General features: G+C 39.9%; 1 protein-coding gene across 1 annotated transcript in view; it reads right to left on the bottom strand.

The window, feature by feature from the left end:
- The window catches only part of EPHA6 (EPH receptor A6), a 786,690-nt gene that overhangs the window by 146,836 nt on the left and 620,273 nt on the right, over positions 1-19,581 (bottom strand). Inside the window, exon 12 of the mRNA XM_061628042.1 lies at positions 13,053-13,114. Within this exon, the coding sequence (XP_061484026.1) occupies positions 13,053-13,114 (62 nt within the window). The remainder of the gene's footprint in view (positions 1-13,052; positions 13,115-19,581) is intronic.

Raw genomic sequence — 19,581 nt, forward strand, 5'->3', positions numbered from 1 at the left:
TTCTAGATATTCTAAATGACTATTCCCTAGACCAGTTGGTCATGGAACCGACCAGAGGGACGGCAACCCTGGACTTAATCCTCAGTGGGGACCGGGACCTGGTGCGAGATGTAAGTGTTGTTGAACCGATTGGGAGCAGTGACCACAGTGCTATTAAATTAAACATACATGTAAATGGCCAATTGCCAAGAAAATCCAACACGGTCACATTTGACTTCAAAAGAGGAAACTTCACAAAAATGAGGGGATTGGTAAAAAGAAAGCTGAAAAACAAAGTCCAGAGGGTCACATCACTCGAAAATGCTTGGAAGTTGTTTAAAAACACTCTATTAGAAGCTCAACTGGAGTGCATACCGCAGATCAGAAAAGGTACCGCCAGGGCCAAGAAGATGCCAGCATGGTTAACGAGCAAAGTCAAGGAAGCTCTTAGAGGCAAAAAGTCTTCCTTCAGAAAATGGAAGTCTTGTCCGAATGAAGAAAATAAAAAAGAACACAAACTCTGGCAAAAGAAATGCAAGAAGACAATAAGGGATGCTAAAAAAGAATTTGAGGAGCACATTGCTAAGAACATAAAAACCAACAACAAAAAATTCTATAAATACATTCAAAGCAGGAGACCATCTAGGGAGGCGATTGGACCCTTGGATGATAAGGGAGTCAAAGGTGTACTAAAGAACGATAAGGAGATTGCAGAGAAGCTAAATGAATTCTTTGCATCTGTCTTCATAGTGGAAGATATAGGGCAGATCCCTGAACCTGAACTAACATTTGCAGGAAGGGATTCTGAGGAACTGAGACAAATAGTGGTAACGAGAGAGGAAGTTCTAGGCTTAATGGACAATATAAAAACTGACAAATCACAGGGCCCGGATGGCATCCACCCGATAGTTCTCAAAGAACTCAAAGGTGAAATTGCTGATCTGCTAACTAAAATATGTAACTTGTCCCTCGGGTCCTCCTCCATGCCTGAGGACTGGAAAGTGGCAAATGTAACGCCAATCTTCAAAAAGGGATCCAGAGGGGATCCCGGAAATTACAGGCCAGTTAGCTTAACTTCTGTCCCTGGAAAACTGGTCGAAAGTATGATTAAAGCTAGATTAACTAAGCACATAGAAGAACAAGCCTTGCTGAAGCAGAGCCAGCATGGCTTCTGCAACGGAAAGTCCTGTCTCAGTAACCTATTAGAATTCTTTGAGAGTGTCAATAAGCATATAGATAGAGGTGATCCAGTGGACATAGTGTACTTAGACTTTCAAAAAGCGTTTGACAAGGTACCTCACCAAAGACTTCTGAGGAAGCTTAGCAGTCATGGAATAAGAGGAGAGGTCCTCTTGTGGATAAGGAATTGGTTAAGAAGCAGAAAGCAGAGAGTAGGAATAAACGGACAGTTCTCCCAATGGAGGGCTGTAGAAAGTGGAGTCCCTCAAGGATCGGTATTGGGACCTGTACTTTTCAACTTGTTCATTAATGACCTAGAATTAGGAGTGAGCAGTGAAGTGGCCAAGTTTGCTGATGACACTAAATTGTTCAGGGTTGTTAAAACAAAAAGGGATTGTGAAGAGCTCCAAAAAGATCTCTCCAAACTGAGTGAATGGGCGGAAAAATGGCAAATGCAATTCAATATAAACAAGTGTAAAATTATGCATATTGGAGCAAAAAATCTTAATTTCACATATATGCTCATGGGGTCTGAACTGGCGGTGACCGACCAGGACAGAGACCTCGGGGTTGTAGTGGACAGCACGATGAAATTGTCAACCCAGTGTGCGGCAGCTGTGAAAAAGGCAAATTCCATGCTAGCGATAATTAGGAAAGGTATTGAAAATAAAACAGCCGATATCATAATGCCGTTGTATAAATCTATGGTGCGGCCGCATTTGGAATACTGTGTACAGTTCTGGTCGCCTCATCTCAAAAAGGATATTATAGAGTTGGAAAAGGTTCAGAAGAGGGCAACCAGAATGATCAAGGGGATGGAGCGACTCCCTTACGAGGAAAGGTTGCAGCATTTGGGGCTTTTTAGTTTAGAGAAAAGGCGGGTCAGAGGAGACATGATAGAAGTGTATAAAATTATGCATGGCATTGAGAAAGTGGATAGAGAAAAGTTCTTCTCCCTCTCTCATAATACTAGAACTCGTGGACATTCAAAGAAGCTGAATGTTGGAAGATTCAGGACAGACAAAAGGAAGTACTTCTTTACTCAGCGCATAGTTAAACTATGGAATTTGCTCCCAGAAGATGCAGTAATGGCCACCAGCTTGGACGGCTTTAAAAGAAGATTAGACAAATTCATGGAGGACAGGGCAATCAATGGCTACTAGCCGTGATGGCTGTGCTCTGCCACCCTAGTCAGAGGCAGCATGCTTCTGAAGACCAGTTGCCAGAAGCCTCAGGAGGGGAGAGTGTTCTTGCACTCGGGTCCTGCTTGCGGGCTTCCCCCAGGCACCTGGTTGGCCACTGTGAGAACAGGATGCTGGACTAGATGGGCCACTGGCCTGATCCAGCAGGCTCTTCTTATGTTCTTATGAATCAATGTGCTTCTGAATGCTAATTGCTAGGGAACAACAGCTGCAGAGGACTATTTGAAGTCTTGTCCTGCCTGTGGAATTCCCATAGGCTGGCCACTGTGAGAACAGGATGATGGACTAGAGAAGACTTTGGTTTCATCCAAGAAAGGTCTTTCTATGTTTTCTTCTTGATGCTGTTTATCTTTTTGCTTTCTTGTCCATCTTCAGTTTTCTTTCTTTCTTTCTTTCTTTCTTTCTTTCTTTCTTTCTTTCTTTCTTTCTTTCTTTCTTTCTTTCTTTCTTTCTTTCTTTCTTTCTTTCTTTCTTTCTTTCTTTCTTTCTTTAAATTGGGTTTTGGTATGTTATTGTACTGTTTCCAAATTCACTACAAAAGACAATAATGCTGGGAAAAACGAAGGGAGTAGAAAAAGAGGAAGACCAAACAAGAGATGGATTGATTCCACAAAGGAAGCCACAGACCTGAACTTACAAGATCTGAACAGAGTAGTTTATAACAAATGCTACCGGAGGTCACTGTTTCATAGGGCTGCCATAAGTCGCAATCGACTTGAAGGCACATAACACATACTCACTGTTTCCAAACTGGTATATAAACCGTATTTATATAACATTTGGAGAATAGTTAGCAAACTTTTAACTAAATGCATACAGAAATCAGAAGCATCCTAATTATATGATAGGATTTTAAAGCAAACAGGATTTTTTAAAGTTTCCTCACCAATTTTGGCACAACTTTTGCAATTTTATTGCAAATTTCATTGCCTCACATTTATGTGGAACATAGTCTCTTTTCTTTTGCCTAGTAAATGTGAATTCCACTCATTTCAAGTGATGCCCAATTTTATCCTTTGACTAGTTTCAGAATACTCTTCCCTTTTCCGTTAAGCCATTCCTGGATCAGGATAGCCTGACCACTGTGATCCATCCATTGGTAACCTCAAGTCTGGATTACTGTAATGCGTTCTATGTAGGGATGCCTTTGAGGTTGGTCCAGAAACTACAGCTCAAAATGCAGTGGCACAAATGCTCACTGGGGCAAGATATTGCCAACATGCTACCCCGCTGCTGAAAGAATTGTACTGGCTGCTCATTAGCTACTGGGCTAAATTCAAGGTGCTGATTTTGGTGTATAAAGCTTGGGACTGGGATACCTAAAAGATAATCTTACCTCTTATATACCCAGTCAATCACTGCCCCCTGCAGGTAAGGGCTTCCTACAGATACCATCTTATTAGGACAGCCTTTCCCAACTAGTGGGCCACCAGATGTTGTTGGACCACAACTCCCATCAGCCTCAGCCAGCATTGCCAATTGTCAGGAAAGATGGGAATTGTGGTCCAACAACATCTGGTGGCCCACTAGTTGGGAAAGGCTGTATTAGGAGATCTGTTCCACATAACATAGAAAACAGACCTTTAGTGTTGTGGCACCTACCCTTTGGAATTCCCTTCCCTTAAATATTACATAGGCACCATCTCTGTTGTGTTTTTGGGGTCTACTGAAGACCTTTCCCTTTCAATAAGCTCTTTAAGTAGAGACCTTACCCCAGTCTGCATCTGTGTTGGTATTGTTATAAATTTGTTTTTAGTGTTTTATCATTTCTTTGCCACTCTAGGCTCCTTATGGGAGGAAGGGTGGGATATAAATATAATTAAATAATAATAATAATAATAATTGCATAGGCAATTGGTTTGTCTTATTCTAAGCACAGAGGAAGCACCAGAAAAGGGTGATGAAATAGCACTGATAACATCCCCCCACCCTCGACAGATATCCTTGCAGAATGCTGTTCCAAGACATGCTGCCTATCGGGTAGAATGAATTAAAAGATATATGAGCAAGAAATTTAACTCCCCTTGCTGAGAAACTACTTGGTACATTCTGTCTCAAGTCAAGTCAGGCAAGATGGCTTCTTCCATGCGCTGCCAGGATTCAGGCAGAAGATTCTAAGTGGTCTATCAACAAAGTGGTCAAACCACCCTCTTAAACCACAATGTACATTCTCAAGGCTGGCCCTACTATTAGAAAGGGATGGGATCCGTTGGCTGGTGTCGTTCAAAAGCATTCCATTGACCTAACAGGCAGTATCAATTTGAGTTCATTCTTTGTCCGCCATCTGTTGCTTTTACCAGTCTTTTTCTTCCAAAAATATAAATATTAATATCTATATTTTGAAAGGAAATATTGATATTTTGAAAGGAAAGGATATTTAAAAGGAAATATCAATATTTGAAAGGGTAGCAGCTTCTCCTTCTCCTCCATGACTGAGGATGGTCAGTTTTCACGTTAGCAGTAGGGTTACCAGACCTCTGGTTTCTGGCCTGAGACTCCAGCATTTGGGGGAGCTCTCCAGACCTCTGGCCAGATCACTCCCATCTTCATTTTTTTGGACTCCCGCCCAGCCGCGCATGCATGTTCTAACTTCCACCACTCATACTCCAAATCTCCCCGGGCTTCCACCTTCATGGCTGCTTCCTTCGGTGCCTCCTTCCTTTGCCACAGCTGGGATGGGTGGGGGGAGGGGCGCCAACCGCCCCCAATGGTCTCCTTTTCTCTGTTTTGTGTGCACACATACACACACCACTTCAACACATACACACACATCATGTTACCCACCCTGGCATGCGGAGAGGACCTCGCGGTCAGGAGATGCAATCTCAGAACGCTGGTATCACATTTTGTTTTCCTTTGAATGAGGCCTAAGTTTTTACAGTGACAGAAGCAAGAGAGGGAGGGAAGAGGCTAAGGGTAGGGATGAGTATGTGCAAATGTAATTGCATTTCAGTTGAACGGTGAGGATTAACTGAATTGGGCCAACTTCAGTGTAGTGACAGCTTAATCAACAGGTGTCCTCCAGATCCTGGACTTCAACTCCCATCATCCCCTGCCATCTCAGCTGGGGTGGATGAGAGTTGGTGCCCTCAGGATGTTTGAGATTGCAACTCCCACCAAGCCCAGCCAGCTTGGCTATCCTGGCTGTGGCTGATGGAAGTTGTAGTCTAACGTCTGGAGGGTACCAGGTTGGTGAAAGCTGACGCAGAGAGAGAGAAGGAGCCTGTAAAGAAGAGCAGGTATTCCCACTTCTGAAGCTGGCCTTGATCAATGTGAAGCTCTTTATAGGGTGGCAGTGATGGCATGGGGTGTACTCCTGAAGTGTGTGTGTGTGTGTGTGTGTGTGAGGGAGAGAGGGAGAGTGAGAGAACACAGAAGTTAGGTACTCCCTCTTAAAAAAGCAACCTGCAGATGTATCAAATGCTGTTCACCTTCGCATATATATATGGTTACTTGAGGGTGGTTGTGTGTTTATGTGGGGGAGTGGTGGCATTTAAATGTTGTTGTTGTCTTTTTCAAGAACACAGTTCCGGGACTTCTGGGAAGGGTGACTTCGCTTGTGCCTGCTTTTTGAGACTCTCGTCTCAGAAGAAGCTTAATCAGCTTAAAAATCAGTCAGAACTTTTTTTTTTTGACTGGTGAAGATTTTCTCCCGGGCAGGGAGAAATGTAGAGATCAACCATAAAAGCCTGTTTTTGTTTGGGAGGACTGGATCTCATTAATTTATGAGAGAAGGTTCAGCCAGCAATGCCGGAGGACATCCATCAAGCTCTAGCTGAATAAGCAATACGTTTATCTTTTTTTTAAAGAAGAATGGACTTAAACAAGCAAGCATCCTTCTTTCTATTGTTTTTTCATTTGGTTTAAATCATTGCAGCAAAAAGAGATTTGTCAATGAATCAGCTATAAAGATCTTCTGGGTGAGTTAAAAATTTTCTCTTTTATCCACGAAACTAAGGAGGAAAGAAATTGAAAAAGCCTATCTTAGTTTTTATTGCAAAAAGCTGGCCGGGAAGTGCATTCTAAAGATACAAACGGAAGAGGGATTTCTATTTCGAGGAGGGAAAAAAATAAATTAAATTTGATTTATGAACTTTGGAGCATTATATGTTTGGGACTATTTTCTTTTTGGTCTATTTCATTTTGACGAATCTACTTGTTCATCACGCCACTAACTTTTTTGAAGCTGGGAACTAAATTTGTTTTGTATTCCTGAACATAAGAGATAAGGCAGGCTGTACTGTCTACACTGTGACTTCATCAAGTCTGGAATATTAACCCAATTGTGACTGAAATAATTTTTGTTTTTGTGGTTTTAAGAATGGCAATCAGGAAAGTGGCTGAGACCATGGAAGAAATTATGTTTCAGAAAATAATGGATGAGATTGAGATAACGAAACAAACCCTGAGACAGGGTAGACAGGAGATGGAAAATGAATTTAGCAAAATGACGCAGGAGTTTAAAGAAATAGTGGATCTTGTGAGAGAGGAGATTGTTGACATTAGAGTTGAGGGAAAAAAATTAAAGGGAAGATACAAGCTCTGGAGAATGGAACAAATGTAGAATTGGAAAAAGAACTGGAGTTTATGGATACTAGAAATAAAGTTTACTGTTTGGAACTTAACGTTTTCTCTGAAGAAATCAATGAAGATAATAGAGATAAAGTTATCAATGTCTTGGATAATTTTATGGACTGGAATGATGTGATGGAGCTTGACATAGAAAAAATCTATGGAATTGACTACAGATATGTGACAATGGAAAAATTCTTAAGAGATGAGCCAGTGCATTTTGTAAAAAAGAAGAACAGAGATATGACTTTACAACAATATTTCAGCAACATATTCAGAATTGATGGCAACAAAATATTTGTGATAAAGGAAATTCCCATCAGACTCTTATTATATGACTATGGCTATGACAGCAAGATTAATATGGGATATTGATAATAGAAGAATGGATACTGAAAATACTGGACTGAACAGGACTATTGAAGATGGAAGATGGAATCAATATTGATAATGGAAGAATGGCTATTGAAATTATTGGATCAAACTGGTTTGACGAGATGGATTAATCTATATGTTTATTTGGATTATGGCTATGATAACAAGATTATTATGGGATACTGATAATGGAAGAATGGCTACTGAAATTATTGGACTTAATAGGATTATTGATAATGGAAGAATGGTTATTGAAATTATTGGACTTAACAGGATTATTGAAGATGGAAGATGGAACTAACATTGATAATGGAAAAATGGCTATTGAAATTATTGGACCTAACAGATTTGAATGAGATGGATTAATCGACATGTTTATTTGGAGAAAAAATTGAAAGATATATCTCTCAAGGAACGGAAACCTCTCTTTGACTTTTTGTGGGAAGAATAAAGTAATGTTTATGAGATTTGATGATTAATTAATATAACTACTGGAGGAAAGTGATTTTATAATATAATTTAGGAGACAGGATTGTTATATATTGTAGACTTATAACTGATCTGCGATAAATCGGAAGTCAACATTTTATTTTATTGTTTAATTATTTTTGTTTTGTTTTGTTTTTTGTCTTTAAAAATTTGAATAAAAATTAATGATAAAAAAAAAAGAACACAGTTCCAAGGCAGGTTGCAAATCACCATGTTAACAAGTTTTCTATACAAAGGAAAGCTAATCTTTTCTATGTGTTGGTGGCAGGATTGGATAGAGCAATTTCTCTTGATTCAAGAATAAGGAACCATGAATATATGTGCTCAGAGGCACATGTTGTATGTGTACCTGCCTTTGAAGATTATGGTGAAACTTTAACTAGTCCAAAATACTATAACTAGGTTATTGACTGGGAACGTATCTTGCTTGTTTCCCAACAGTTTCACTGGCTGCTCATCTGTTTCTGAGCATAATTCAAAGAGGTGCCATTTTTCTTTAAAACCCTACATAGCTTGGAACCTTTCACGCATGAACCTGCCTATATAGTAAAATTGTCTTCTGATGTCCTTCTCTGGATGCCTTGAGCATCAGACTTTAGGCAAGTGGCATCCAGGGAAAGGACCTTTATCGTTGTCACCCCCAGACTTTGAAATGCTCTGCCTAGTGAAATCTGCCTGTGGCCCACTACTGCCTTTTGGGGCCAAGAAAAGACCTTTCCCAGGCCTTTTAAACTCCTGGCAGCTGATGGTTTTGTTTTGTTTTAGATGTTATGCCTATTGCAGTGCTGTTTTATTATTGGTTTTATTGTTTTATCTTTTTGAATTTTTGTTAGCCATACCAAGAGATATATATGTATTATTACAACCCATTTTAGACAGACCTCAAAACAGGTTTGTGGGGTAGCAGTTATCTTCTTGTGAGTCATGGGTCAAAAGATCAGAAAGGCTTTGAGCTTGTTGTGCCTTCTTATAGCATGCAAAATATGCATGAAATGCCTTTGAACATGTGCAGAGTACATTTCCCATCACAAGTAAGTACCTAATGGTAGTCCCTGCAAATCTTGTATTAGAAGACAGGCTTCCAGATCAGAATGTGTGGCTTTCCTAGCAAGTCTAATACATTTTAAAGAAATTAGCCACTGACCCTGGGCAAACAGGAGGTCCATTCCGCCCAACATAGGTTGTAGGATGCTAAGTTGTTTGCTTTGCTCACAGGAATCTTGTTGTGGTTGGTATGGTATTGCATTTAGGAAAGCATCACTGTCTTTTCTTTTTCTATTTGCATTTCATTTACCTTTAACCTCACTCCCTGATATCCACAGAAGCAACAGCAGTGGCTCCATGCACTCAGCTCAACCCCCTTAAACCCATTGATAATGCACCTTGTTGGTTGCATGACAGTTTGTTTCTTGCCCCATAGTCATAAAAGAGAATTCACATATTTGGAAGTGTGGCTGCAATTGTTGTTCCCAAGCTGTTGCCTGTGAAGGTAGACCACACCATGTCTGTTTTTTCTGTGTCAATTATTACTCACTGGAATTGGGTTGGCTGTCAAAGTGAGTTTATAGCAGCCCACAGGGGAAACAGAAAGGGTAGAGAATCTTTTTACTCTTACTTATTTCTCAGACCTCTTTCTGAAGTGAAGGGTCAAATCTGTAAAGACGTTTGGAGCAGCCATGTTGAAAGATAGGGGCAGGGCATTCCAGGCAGGTGGTTGCCAACCCTGCTTGGATAAGGATGTTTTTGTAGAGGATCCCTAGTCAAGCTTTACCAACAGCAAATCCAAACCACATCTACTCAGAAGTAAGTCCTGTTGAGCTCTATGGGGCTTGGTCCCCTAATAAGTGTGTTTGAAATTGCAGCCTTCAGGGGCATCCATCTTTACTCCTGAGTGCTCCCATCTAACATCTCCACAACACTAGGCTCCTTTCTTCCTACAATGGCCTTCTGGTGACTGGGCTGGCTGGAGGGCACTTAAACCCTTCTTGCTGAAAGCACGTAGGCTAGATTAAATGTTCTCTACCCAGGCTCCATCTTTTAGCTAAGATTTCTATCTTAATTTCCAATCAGAGATTTTTTTTAAATTGTATGCTCCCAGCAACTGTGATTGATGCTTAATGTATCATTGTTAATGACATCACTAGGGCCTGCCCCTTGACTTCACTAGGGCCCGCCCCTGAAATCTCAGGTTTTGGGATGCTTCTAACCTGGCAACCCTAGCAAGCAGAAAACAGCTGTTTTCCTTTTGAAAAGGAAAGGAGGAAAGCAGAATTTTGAAATGTTGAAGCGTATTCTTTACATTTTGGATTTTCATCTCTTGGCTTTATCCTTTATACATATGTCTATACAAGCGCTTGCAACTATAAAAAAGACATTTATTACATATGAAGAAATACTGGCTTTGTGAAGTCCTTTGAGATCACTAGATAAAAAACCCTTGTAAATTTAACTTTTTATTATAGTTTAGAGAGAAACTCACATATTACTTTTTTGTACTCTCACAAAGGCATTTCAAAGTTTACCCTTCAAGTAACTGGCAGGCAGGAAATAACATTTTTTAAAAGACGTAAACGGATTTCTTTTTAAACCTAGTGCTTTTATTCTTTAGCTCTTTCAGCCCCTACATAACCCAATATATTAACACGGACACTCTTTGTTTGCTTTCCATTTTTGTTATACAGTTCTCATCTTTATCTCATTGGTCTCTCTTCTTCAGTGCTTCACATTCAGGCTTCATAACTGATGGAAGTCACTCATCACTCTTTTATTTTCTTCTCTCTTTTCTCTTATAAATTGTCAAGCTGTCTCTCTGCCCTTTGTGCTTCACATAAGTAATCTTGCATTGCTGCTTACTCACTTTTTCACCAATACTTTCAAATGGTATTTCATGTCAACTCTTATGTATTAAATGCATATTACGAACTTTTATGCAGGTTGTCACTATCTTTTCCTTCTTCAAAAATTAAGTTGTACAATTATCATTTCATTCATTGGCGATCACTCGTGGCCGAGTAAGATTGTCTTCCAGGGTAAGGTCTTTAACAGTGGGTCCTTAAGTGACCATGGAGGCCAATTCTGGATCCACACAGCCTCCCACAGTGAGGACATAGGTTTCCAGATGTAAGATGGTCACGATGAGGATTTGCTTGACGTGCCTTCCGCTTAGCTCGTTTGTCCCTTTCGCTCCGTACTCGTGCTTCTTCAAAGTCCATAGCACCTTTGATAATGGCCGACCTCCAATTGGGACGCTCATGGGCCAAGGCTTCTCAGTTCTTGATGCTCATGTTACATTTTTTTAGATTAGCTTTGAGAACTACAATTGTACAGCAAGGCCAAAATGATCCAGCAGACATTTGCAAATGTGTCTCTGTATTATTCTGCTTGTTTGTGGTAAGTATGGTCCAGACGCTAGTAATGAGCGATTGCTTGGCAGAATTTTCTCTATGGATTCCTGAGTGGGTCTATTTTGTTCCCTTCTCTTTGTTCAATGTGTATATAAGACTGAAGGAAAAGCTGTACAAAGATTTGGTGTGTGGCATCCTCAATAAGCCAGTGGCATATAGTACCTTCTATCCTTATAATCGCAAGAGTATGTTGCAGCCAAACAACCTAAATTCTAGCTGAGCTATTCACTTGGCCCTCACAAATTACTTGGAATACCTGGTCATATCTCAGTACTCTCAGTGCTCTAATCTAAGCTTCCCCAACCTGGTGCTCTCCAGAACCCCTGTGTTCCTTGACCATTGGCCAAGTCAGCTGGAGCTAACAAAAATTGTAGTCCAAAAGAGCCAGAGGGCATCAGGTTGGGGAGGGCTATTCTAATCACTGCATCACTCTGGTTATCATATCATGCTGGCTTTGACAAAATATGTTGATAAAGAAGGTGGATGATATGGTCTGGGCATATGTGAGCTAAAAATAACTGACCCGTCCACCATTCTAAAAAGATTTCTGGCACCATGAAGAGAGCGGCATTGTTTCAAGACTACATACCTGACATACTATAGCAAGTAGTTATAAAGGGGATTGTAAATAGGGAACAAAAGCTCTAAAACAGCCTTTCTCAACCAGTGTGCCTCCAGATGTTGTTGGACCACAATTCCCATCTTTCCTGACCATTGGCAATGCTGGCTGAGGCTGATGGGAGTTGTGGTCCAACAACAGCTGGAGGCACACTGGTTGGGAAAGGCTGCTCTAAAAGATTGAGGAATTAATTATTAGCAGCAGCCTTTGCCAACCTGGTACCCTCCAGATGTTTTGAATTACAACTTCGATCAGCTGTGTAGGCTGAGGCTGATAGAAATTGTAGTGCAAAAATTCTGGAGGGCACCAGGTTGTTGATCTGCAGTATAAAGGGGCATATCTGGTATTAATATAAAATTCTGCTGCCATTTCAGGGCTGGCCCTACCATTAGGCACAGTGAGGTGACTGCCTCAGGGAGCAGATGTTTGGGGCAGCAGTGGCAGCCTCATGACTGTTACTGCTAAGCCATCCAGATGTCCCTTTCTGTTGGAAGACAAGAGCTGTATATACCACATGGCCTGCCCTGAGCCCCTAAACTAACCTGCTGCCTCAGGTGCGGTGGAAGTCATTAGCCTGCTGCCAGTGTTGAAGTATAATTCAGCTGCCAGTCCAGTCATCTTCTGTATGTGAAACGAGGAGGGAGAGCGACCTGGTCCTTCAGCCCAGGCACCAAAATATCTTGGACCGGCAGCAAAATATCTTGGTGCCATTCGCTGCTCATGCTTTCTACATTTATTTACAGAGATTCAACAACTGAACTTGTGGAATAATGTTACAGTCAAGCCACTTCAATAGTTCCTAATTCAATTTGTTAAATGCAATTAACCATAAATAATTATAAATCAATTACTAAACCTGTGCTCTACTTCCATCAGCAAAAAACCTTGAAAAATATTTTTAAATGACTGAGCAAAATGAGCAGCTGCCACCTGACAAGGCATTTGCATTTCAATTTTTCTTTTTGTTCATAATAATGCCATTTGAAATGCATTTTGCTAAATATGGGAACTGAACTTGTAGAAGAAATCAATTATATTCTTAAATCTAAGCCTTCTCTTTTTCTGGCTACACTCTAATGTATCACTGTACCTACAAAATGCACCCTGGGGAAAATACGTCTCCAACTAAAAGTCCATGAATAACATTATATAAAAATTAATTTAAAATGAATGATTTAAATTTTTTATTTAGAAAGGTTTTCATTCATATGTCCTGTGAAAATGACACCTCACCCGTAAAAAGGAGTCAAGGGATCCATTCTCCATGTATTCAACCACAATCATTACTGGTCTGCCTGCAAAGACAGCAAAGGAATGTGTTAAGATTACCGGTATATGAAGGGTTTGTTATATTTCCAGCTGTTAAGAAAAAAATATTTGCATTAGTAAAATATGCTGCTTGTTTCCCAATCCTCCTCTGTAGCAAAAATGTACCTCATTGTTCTATTACTTCTGAGCAGTAGTTTCTTTGGTTGTGATGCTGGATTAACAAAAGGTATTACATTATTTTGCTTTTTTATTTAAATAGTTCAAATCAAAATCTAATATTTATAGCCCACACTATTCTTAGTGATACAGTCCTATGCACTTAAAAGGGCGCAGAGAGGAGGGGTGTTACTGAACAACAGCCCTTCTCCGTTAGACTAGAATATACAGTTAATATTTGATGTTTGTGACATGTACATCCAAGTCATTCTAGTACTAATTTACTTTCTGTATTTACTTGACAATCTGTTTACTGTTTGTGTTCAGGAGTAAGCCATCACTCCAAAACTACCTAGAAGAAATGACCCAATTTACATGCTAATCAGGGCATCCCATCAGATGCTATTTAGATAATGCTAATAATAAAAAGGAATAAATAATATATGCATTATATACTATAATGATTCATCGTGCATTCAAGACAGGAGAAAAATGAAATGAAACAATAAATACATTGTGTGGAAATGCCTGTATTAGTTCCTGAGTGAACTAAGTGAACAGCAGATACAAGGAATAAAGAACATAGGTTTCTTCCAGAAACCTTGTCTACATTTTTGCCTGTTGTTGTTTTTCTTACTCTTTTTTTTTCTGAGCCAGCTGGGTCCCTCAGCCAGGACCTAGCTGGCTCAGCTGAGACCAGTGCAAGTGGAGCTGGTGTAAGGCCCCAAAAAGGGGCATTTGAGGGGCATGTCAGAGGAGGGGCTAAGGTGAGGCCACATCCAACTTGTGTTCAGAGTGCTCCTGCAGGTCCCAATCCAGGGAAAAGTTATGCTGGAAAAAAGGTCAGTCTAAGAAAATAATTGCAATAGAAGTCAATGGAGAGGGCTTACTCCCCAGTAGGGGTATTTGGGAGAGCGGGGCTTTACTTTCTGGTCCCTGCGCACAGCTCCCGGCTGAGCTAGCGTTCAGCCAACCCAGTGGCTCCTGAATGGCAATTGGCTGTGACGGAACTTTACTCTGGCTACTGTTGCTCTGGCAAAACTTATGCTGGCTTCTCTGGAGTTAGATTGTGTCCATAGATAGCATAATTGGAAATACATACAGTCATTATGCAACTCTCTCAGAGCCTAACAAAATGGCATTATAATACTTTTAGCAATTTCTGTCTGCTAAACATTCTTTAGACAGAAATTATTGAATGATCAAATGGACACCCAGCCCCAGCTAGCGGACACCCAGCAAATGTGATTTGGACACATAATGGGCGCAAAATTTCATTATGTAAAGAAACTAGGGATGGCTTTGCATTTCAAGCTGAATCTATCAAATTCACACTTTTTGAAACAATATGAGAATTGAAACACAGCCATCCTTTGAAATTCAAACTTATTCAAATTTTGCAATGCAGTTTGCCAACCAAACGATGCTTACAAAAATGTATATGTTAGGGGAAAGTGTGCAAAAAATGAATATATGAGTGAAAATAACATACAAAATGCATTATATGACAAGAAATGGCTTGCAACTACTTACAAAAATGTGTTTATTAAAAGAAATTCGCACTAAAATGCTGGAGAATTTTCATGAGGTTTTTTAAAAAAATAAACATTCACAAATTGCTACAGAAATGTGGTGAACTGAATTTAAGATTGGAAAAATGACAAACTCAGAGAACTGAAACTGACAGATCTTTCCATCCCTGAAATAGACAAAAATAATTTAAGCTGTTGTGAATATAGAAGGACAGAGCAATCCAAACTCCCAATACTCTGTACTGGGGCGGGGGTTGGAAGGGACAGAGGTGTCACACAGCTCTGCCTGGCTCAGCTGTCCTCTGCTATCAGGGAAGCTCCACTGTTGGTGAGGAAACTACACTGGCAAGTGCCCCGTGTGCCCACCCAAACTGCAGTAGCCAGCAGAAAGCCCCCAAACAGGGCATTTTGGGGGAAATGGGGAGGGGCAGGGCTGGGCGAGCACAGGATCTGCTGTATCATGCAACAGCAATGGTCCTGATCTAGGCCTCTTCACTGTGCTAGCCTTGCAGCACAGTGAAGGGGTATTTTTTCCTACCTCCCATTTTTTTGTCCTGGATGGCATGAGAGTCTCCTCAAACTTGGAGTTGCCCCTGATGAGGAGGTACATCTGTCACCCTCATGGCAATGGTTGTCATGGGAACAGAAAGTTGGAGGGGGAGAAAAAACAAGGATTGATGACAGAAAGAAAGGTGATTGTGGAAAACCAAACGCTGAAGCTGCTGGATGATAAGGGGACCACAGAAGAAAATATAGAGGGGGGGGCTTGGGACAGAATGTCTGTGAGGAGCAGGGGATCTGGCACACCAGTAGCCTGCAACACCCATTTCTGGGAATCTACATCCAAGTTTACCCAGGCAATAGGCAGAGTCTTGCTGAAGTGGAGGGACTGAGCAGCAAGAAGAAGAGGACAAAGGACTTTATTCATAGAATAGAAACTCAGTTTCTTTTAAGAGATCTTAATGTTTGCAAGAGGTTTGTTTAATAATAAAGTATTTTTTTAATCTGAAGTGCTTGCCTGTATTCTGTATTGCCTGAAGTGCATGCACCTCCCAGATCCCTACAGCCTTGGTTACACATCTGTCTCAATAAAATTGGCTATTATCACTCCTTCAGGTAATGTGTGAAAGGCCTTATTAATGTCTTGAAAATGAGTAACAAAAATGGTTATTATTTGACCAACATGCTCCCACAAGAAGTAGTGATGGCTACCAGCTTGGATGGCTTTAAAAGAGCATTTGACAAATTCAAAGAGAATAAGGCTTTCAATGGCTACTAACCACAATGGCTATGTTCTACCTCCATTTATGCTTCTGAATGCTAGTTGCTGGGAATCACAAGTGGGGAGAGAGCTGTAACGTTCAGGTCCTGCTTGCTGGCTTCCCATAGGCATCTAGTTGGCCACTCTGAGTACAAGATGCTGGACTAGATAGGCCACTGGCCTGGTCCAGCAGGGCTCTTTTTATGTTCTTAATGGATGGAATGTGGTTGTTATATTGGATTGGTTATTATTTAAAATGTGTAAAAACCCACCACATTTCTTGATGAAAATCTTTGGGGAGAACCACAAGAAAGGGGAAAGGATTCAGAAAAAGGTTGGTGCAAATACCAGTGTAAATTGATATATACAAATGTGAGTGGAGATGATGTGCAGCTTCATGAATGAAGAGGGTAAATGGAAATGAAGAGGGTAAATGAGAAAAAAAGGGAATTTCACTCAGGATCTCAACCATAACATACTAACCAGGAGTTAGTAATAAGGTCCCATGTGGCAAACTCTTCAGATTGGAATGTGGACTAACAGAATGAAGGTCAGATGATGCTACAATGCCCTTGATGGTGTCATAATTTTGTGCTTCCTTATATTACATTTTGTTTTGTTTTCATCTGTCCTGTTTGTACTCCTACCACCTCTTTCATTTATAGTGCTCTACATCTGGGATACAGCTGTAAGCTATGGAGTGAATGCCAGTGCAAATTAACCATTTGAAGAACTGGCAGCATGACTGTAATAAAATTCTGTCCAAATGATTGTCTCTGGGGTCTTATAGTATAGCAGAGCCTCTTGTAGCACATCCAATATCCAAAATATAATGTAGGTAATGTACTTGACTATACTATTCCTTTTCTGAAAAGAACCAAAAATCAAAAGATTGCTCCTCATAAAAATGCCAATGCTCTTGCTAACAATAACAATGTGACTTTTATTGTGGGATTCAGACTAGAGTGAACAACTGAATATGAGAGACGTGTGGATACACCTCCTTTAATATATGCAATACAAACAATCTTCATATATAATTCTCTGCTTATGTGTGTATTCTTGTTTGCACTTTGTACAATTTAAGCTGCAATGCTCAACATGCATACTGAGGAGTAAGCCCCCAGGCCTCACTTCTGAATAAAGATAAACAGGATTGTGTTGCACAAGTACAACCCAACCAAAAGTAAATATTTGGAAATCAAATTGATTTCAATGGGAGTGAGTTGAGCATGTGCTTTGCTCTCCCACTGGAGTCAGAAAGACTTCAAATTGCTTAAATCTAGCTGAATTGTGCCCTTAGTTATTTTAAAAGCAAGAATGGTAAACTATCAAATGCCATTCAGAATAATGCAATTTTAAAAACGCTTCTTTACAATTCATATAAGATTTATTTTTAATTTTACTTCTAATTTTTGTCACAGCTATGGATTTTGACAGTGTATAATTTAATTAAATGGCAGAATGTTGAATGACAATGACAAAATATTCAGAATCTTGTCTTCTGTCATCATTTTAAATACTTAAGCAAAGCCCATGTTAATGAATTTAATTAACCTTTCCCCCAAATAATAGTACATTCAGTGCACACATATATGTATCATTTTTATTTATAATGAAATCTCAAACGTCTACAAAAGAATTAAGGGTAATATAGTAAATGGACATTATCTATCCCTCCCCCAAACTACCATAAAAACAAAATTTGAAAGCTATAACATTGTTCAGTTTAGATTAAAATAAATGTGAGAGTCCAGATTTTTTACTGGACAGTCTCAGTCTTAAAATACTTGAATGATATGGTTCAACTATCCCATATTCAAGCTGGTAAGACTGAAGTTCATGCTGGTGAGAAAATGCAGGTGATGTAGGAATGGTTTTCCTGCCCTTGAGCCCATGTATGTGGAATATATCTGGATAGAGTTAACACTTTGAATGCATTTTATTGTCACCTATGAAATATATGCAAACCACTTCTAGATTTGTCACAGGCTGACAGGGCTTTTTCAGCTGTGGTTCCATATTTATATAATATGCCCCACCTGAACTATTGTTGACTTTTTAAAGTACTATCAATATTCTTTTTGTTTTGCTTTTTATTAATTATTACTGTCTCACTGATGTTTGTATTTGTCCTACTGATGTTTACAGTTCATTTTTAAAGGAGTGTCAGTGTAGATTTCAAATTGTTTATTTTATGTTACAAAACTCTTCTGTACACTGCTTTGTGAGGACACTCATCCTGAAAGGTAGGATCTTTCTCTTTTAATGAATCGAATAAAAACTGTCCTCATCATAGTGAGCATGCTCTGGTGTGCCTGATTCTTGATTCAAGTGTAAATTAAGACTAACAGTGAACAGATGTCAGCTTTATCACATGATAAGATTTTCTACCACATTAAGTTCTTGATTTTCTATGTTACTTATTCTTGATAGTAGTGAGGTTTGGGAACCTTTATTAAGGGGTAAGCTTCCACACATTTTCAACATTGTCAGATGGCCTTATGTATTAGTAATGTTTGGCTGGTGATGATAAGTGTGGAAGTCAGCCACTCAGCCAAGTCACAAAGTTTCATGACTGGAGTTGTCTTTTTAGGATTATTCTTGCTTTAATGTAATCTTTGCTTTCATTTAAAGCATATGCTTTAATTTGGATTCCTGAACTGAGCAGGGGGTTGGACTCGATGGCCTTACAGGCTCCTTCTAACTCTATTATTCTATGATACTTCCCTTTTCCAAATTTCTAAAGTCCAAATATTCTTTATGTAATTGTAAGGTTTAAACACTTGTAGTTTTTGTGAAGTATTTTAATTAATTAATTAATTACATTTATACTCTGTCCTTCCTCCCAGAAGGGGATATAAACTCTACAGAAAGAATAGAAGCAACAGAAAAGGAGGGAGAGTAGCGTTATACGTCAAAGACAAATGCACCTCTATGGAAATCCAAGAGAGCGAACAAAGTGGTCCGATAGAGACCATTTGGGTAAAAATAAATGGAGAAACAAATAAAACCGACATGGTAGTAGGTGTCTACTACAGACCCCCTGGCCAAGAAGAGGTGGTAGACGAGGCCTTTCTCAAACAAATCTCTGAAATCTCAAGGAGGCAAGAAGTAGTAGTGATGGGGGACTTCAACTACCCGGATATCTGCTGGGAGACAAACTCTGCGAAGCACAAAGCCTCCAACAAATTCCTGATGGGCCTTGCTGATAATTTCCTCTTTCAAAAAGTAGAAGAAGGAACAAGGGGATCGGCAATCCTGGACCTGATCTTAACTAACAGGGACGAATTGGTCATAGGAATTAAAGCGGTTGGTACCTTGGGGGAAAGTGACCACGTAATGCTGGAATTCGTGATTCTGGGGAAAGCCAAAGAAGAATATAGTCAAACGTGGACCTTGGATTTCAGGAAAGCCGATTTTAGCAAGCTCAGGGAAATGATGGGTATGATCCCGTGGCTAGATAGACTGCAGAAAAAAGGAGCCCAACAAGCGTGGGAGTTCATGAAGAATGTATTACAAAAAGCGCAATCCCAAAGAATTC

The sequence above is a fragment of the Rhineura floridana genome, chromosome 5 (assembly GCF_030035675.1).
Source record: "Rhineura floridana isolate rRhiFlo1 chromosome 5, rRhiFlo1.hap2, whole genome shotgun sequence".
In the NCBI taxonomy this organism is placed as follows: domain Eukaryota; kingdom Metazoa; phylum Chordata; class Lepidosauria; order Squamata; family Rhineuridae; genus Rhineura; species Rhineura floridana.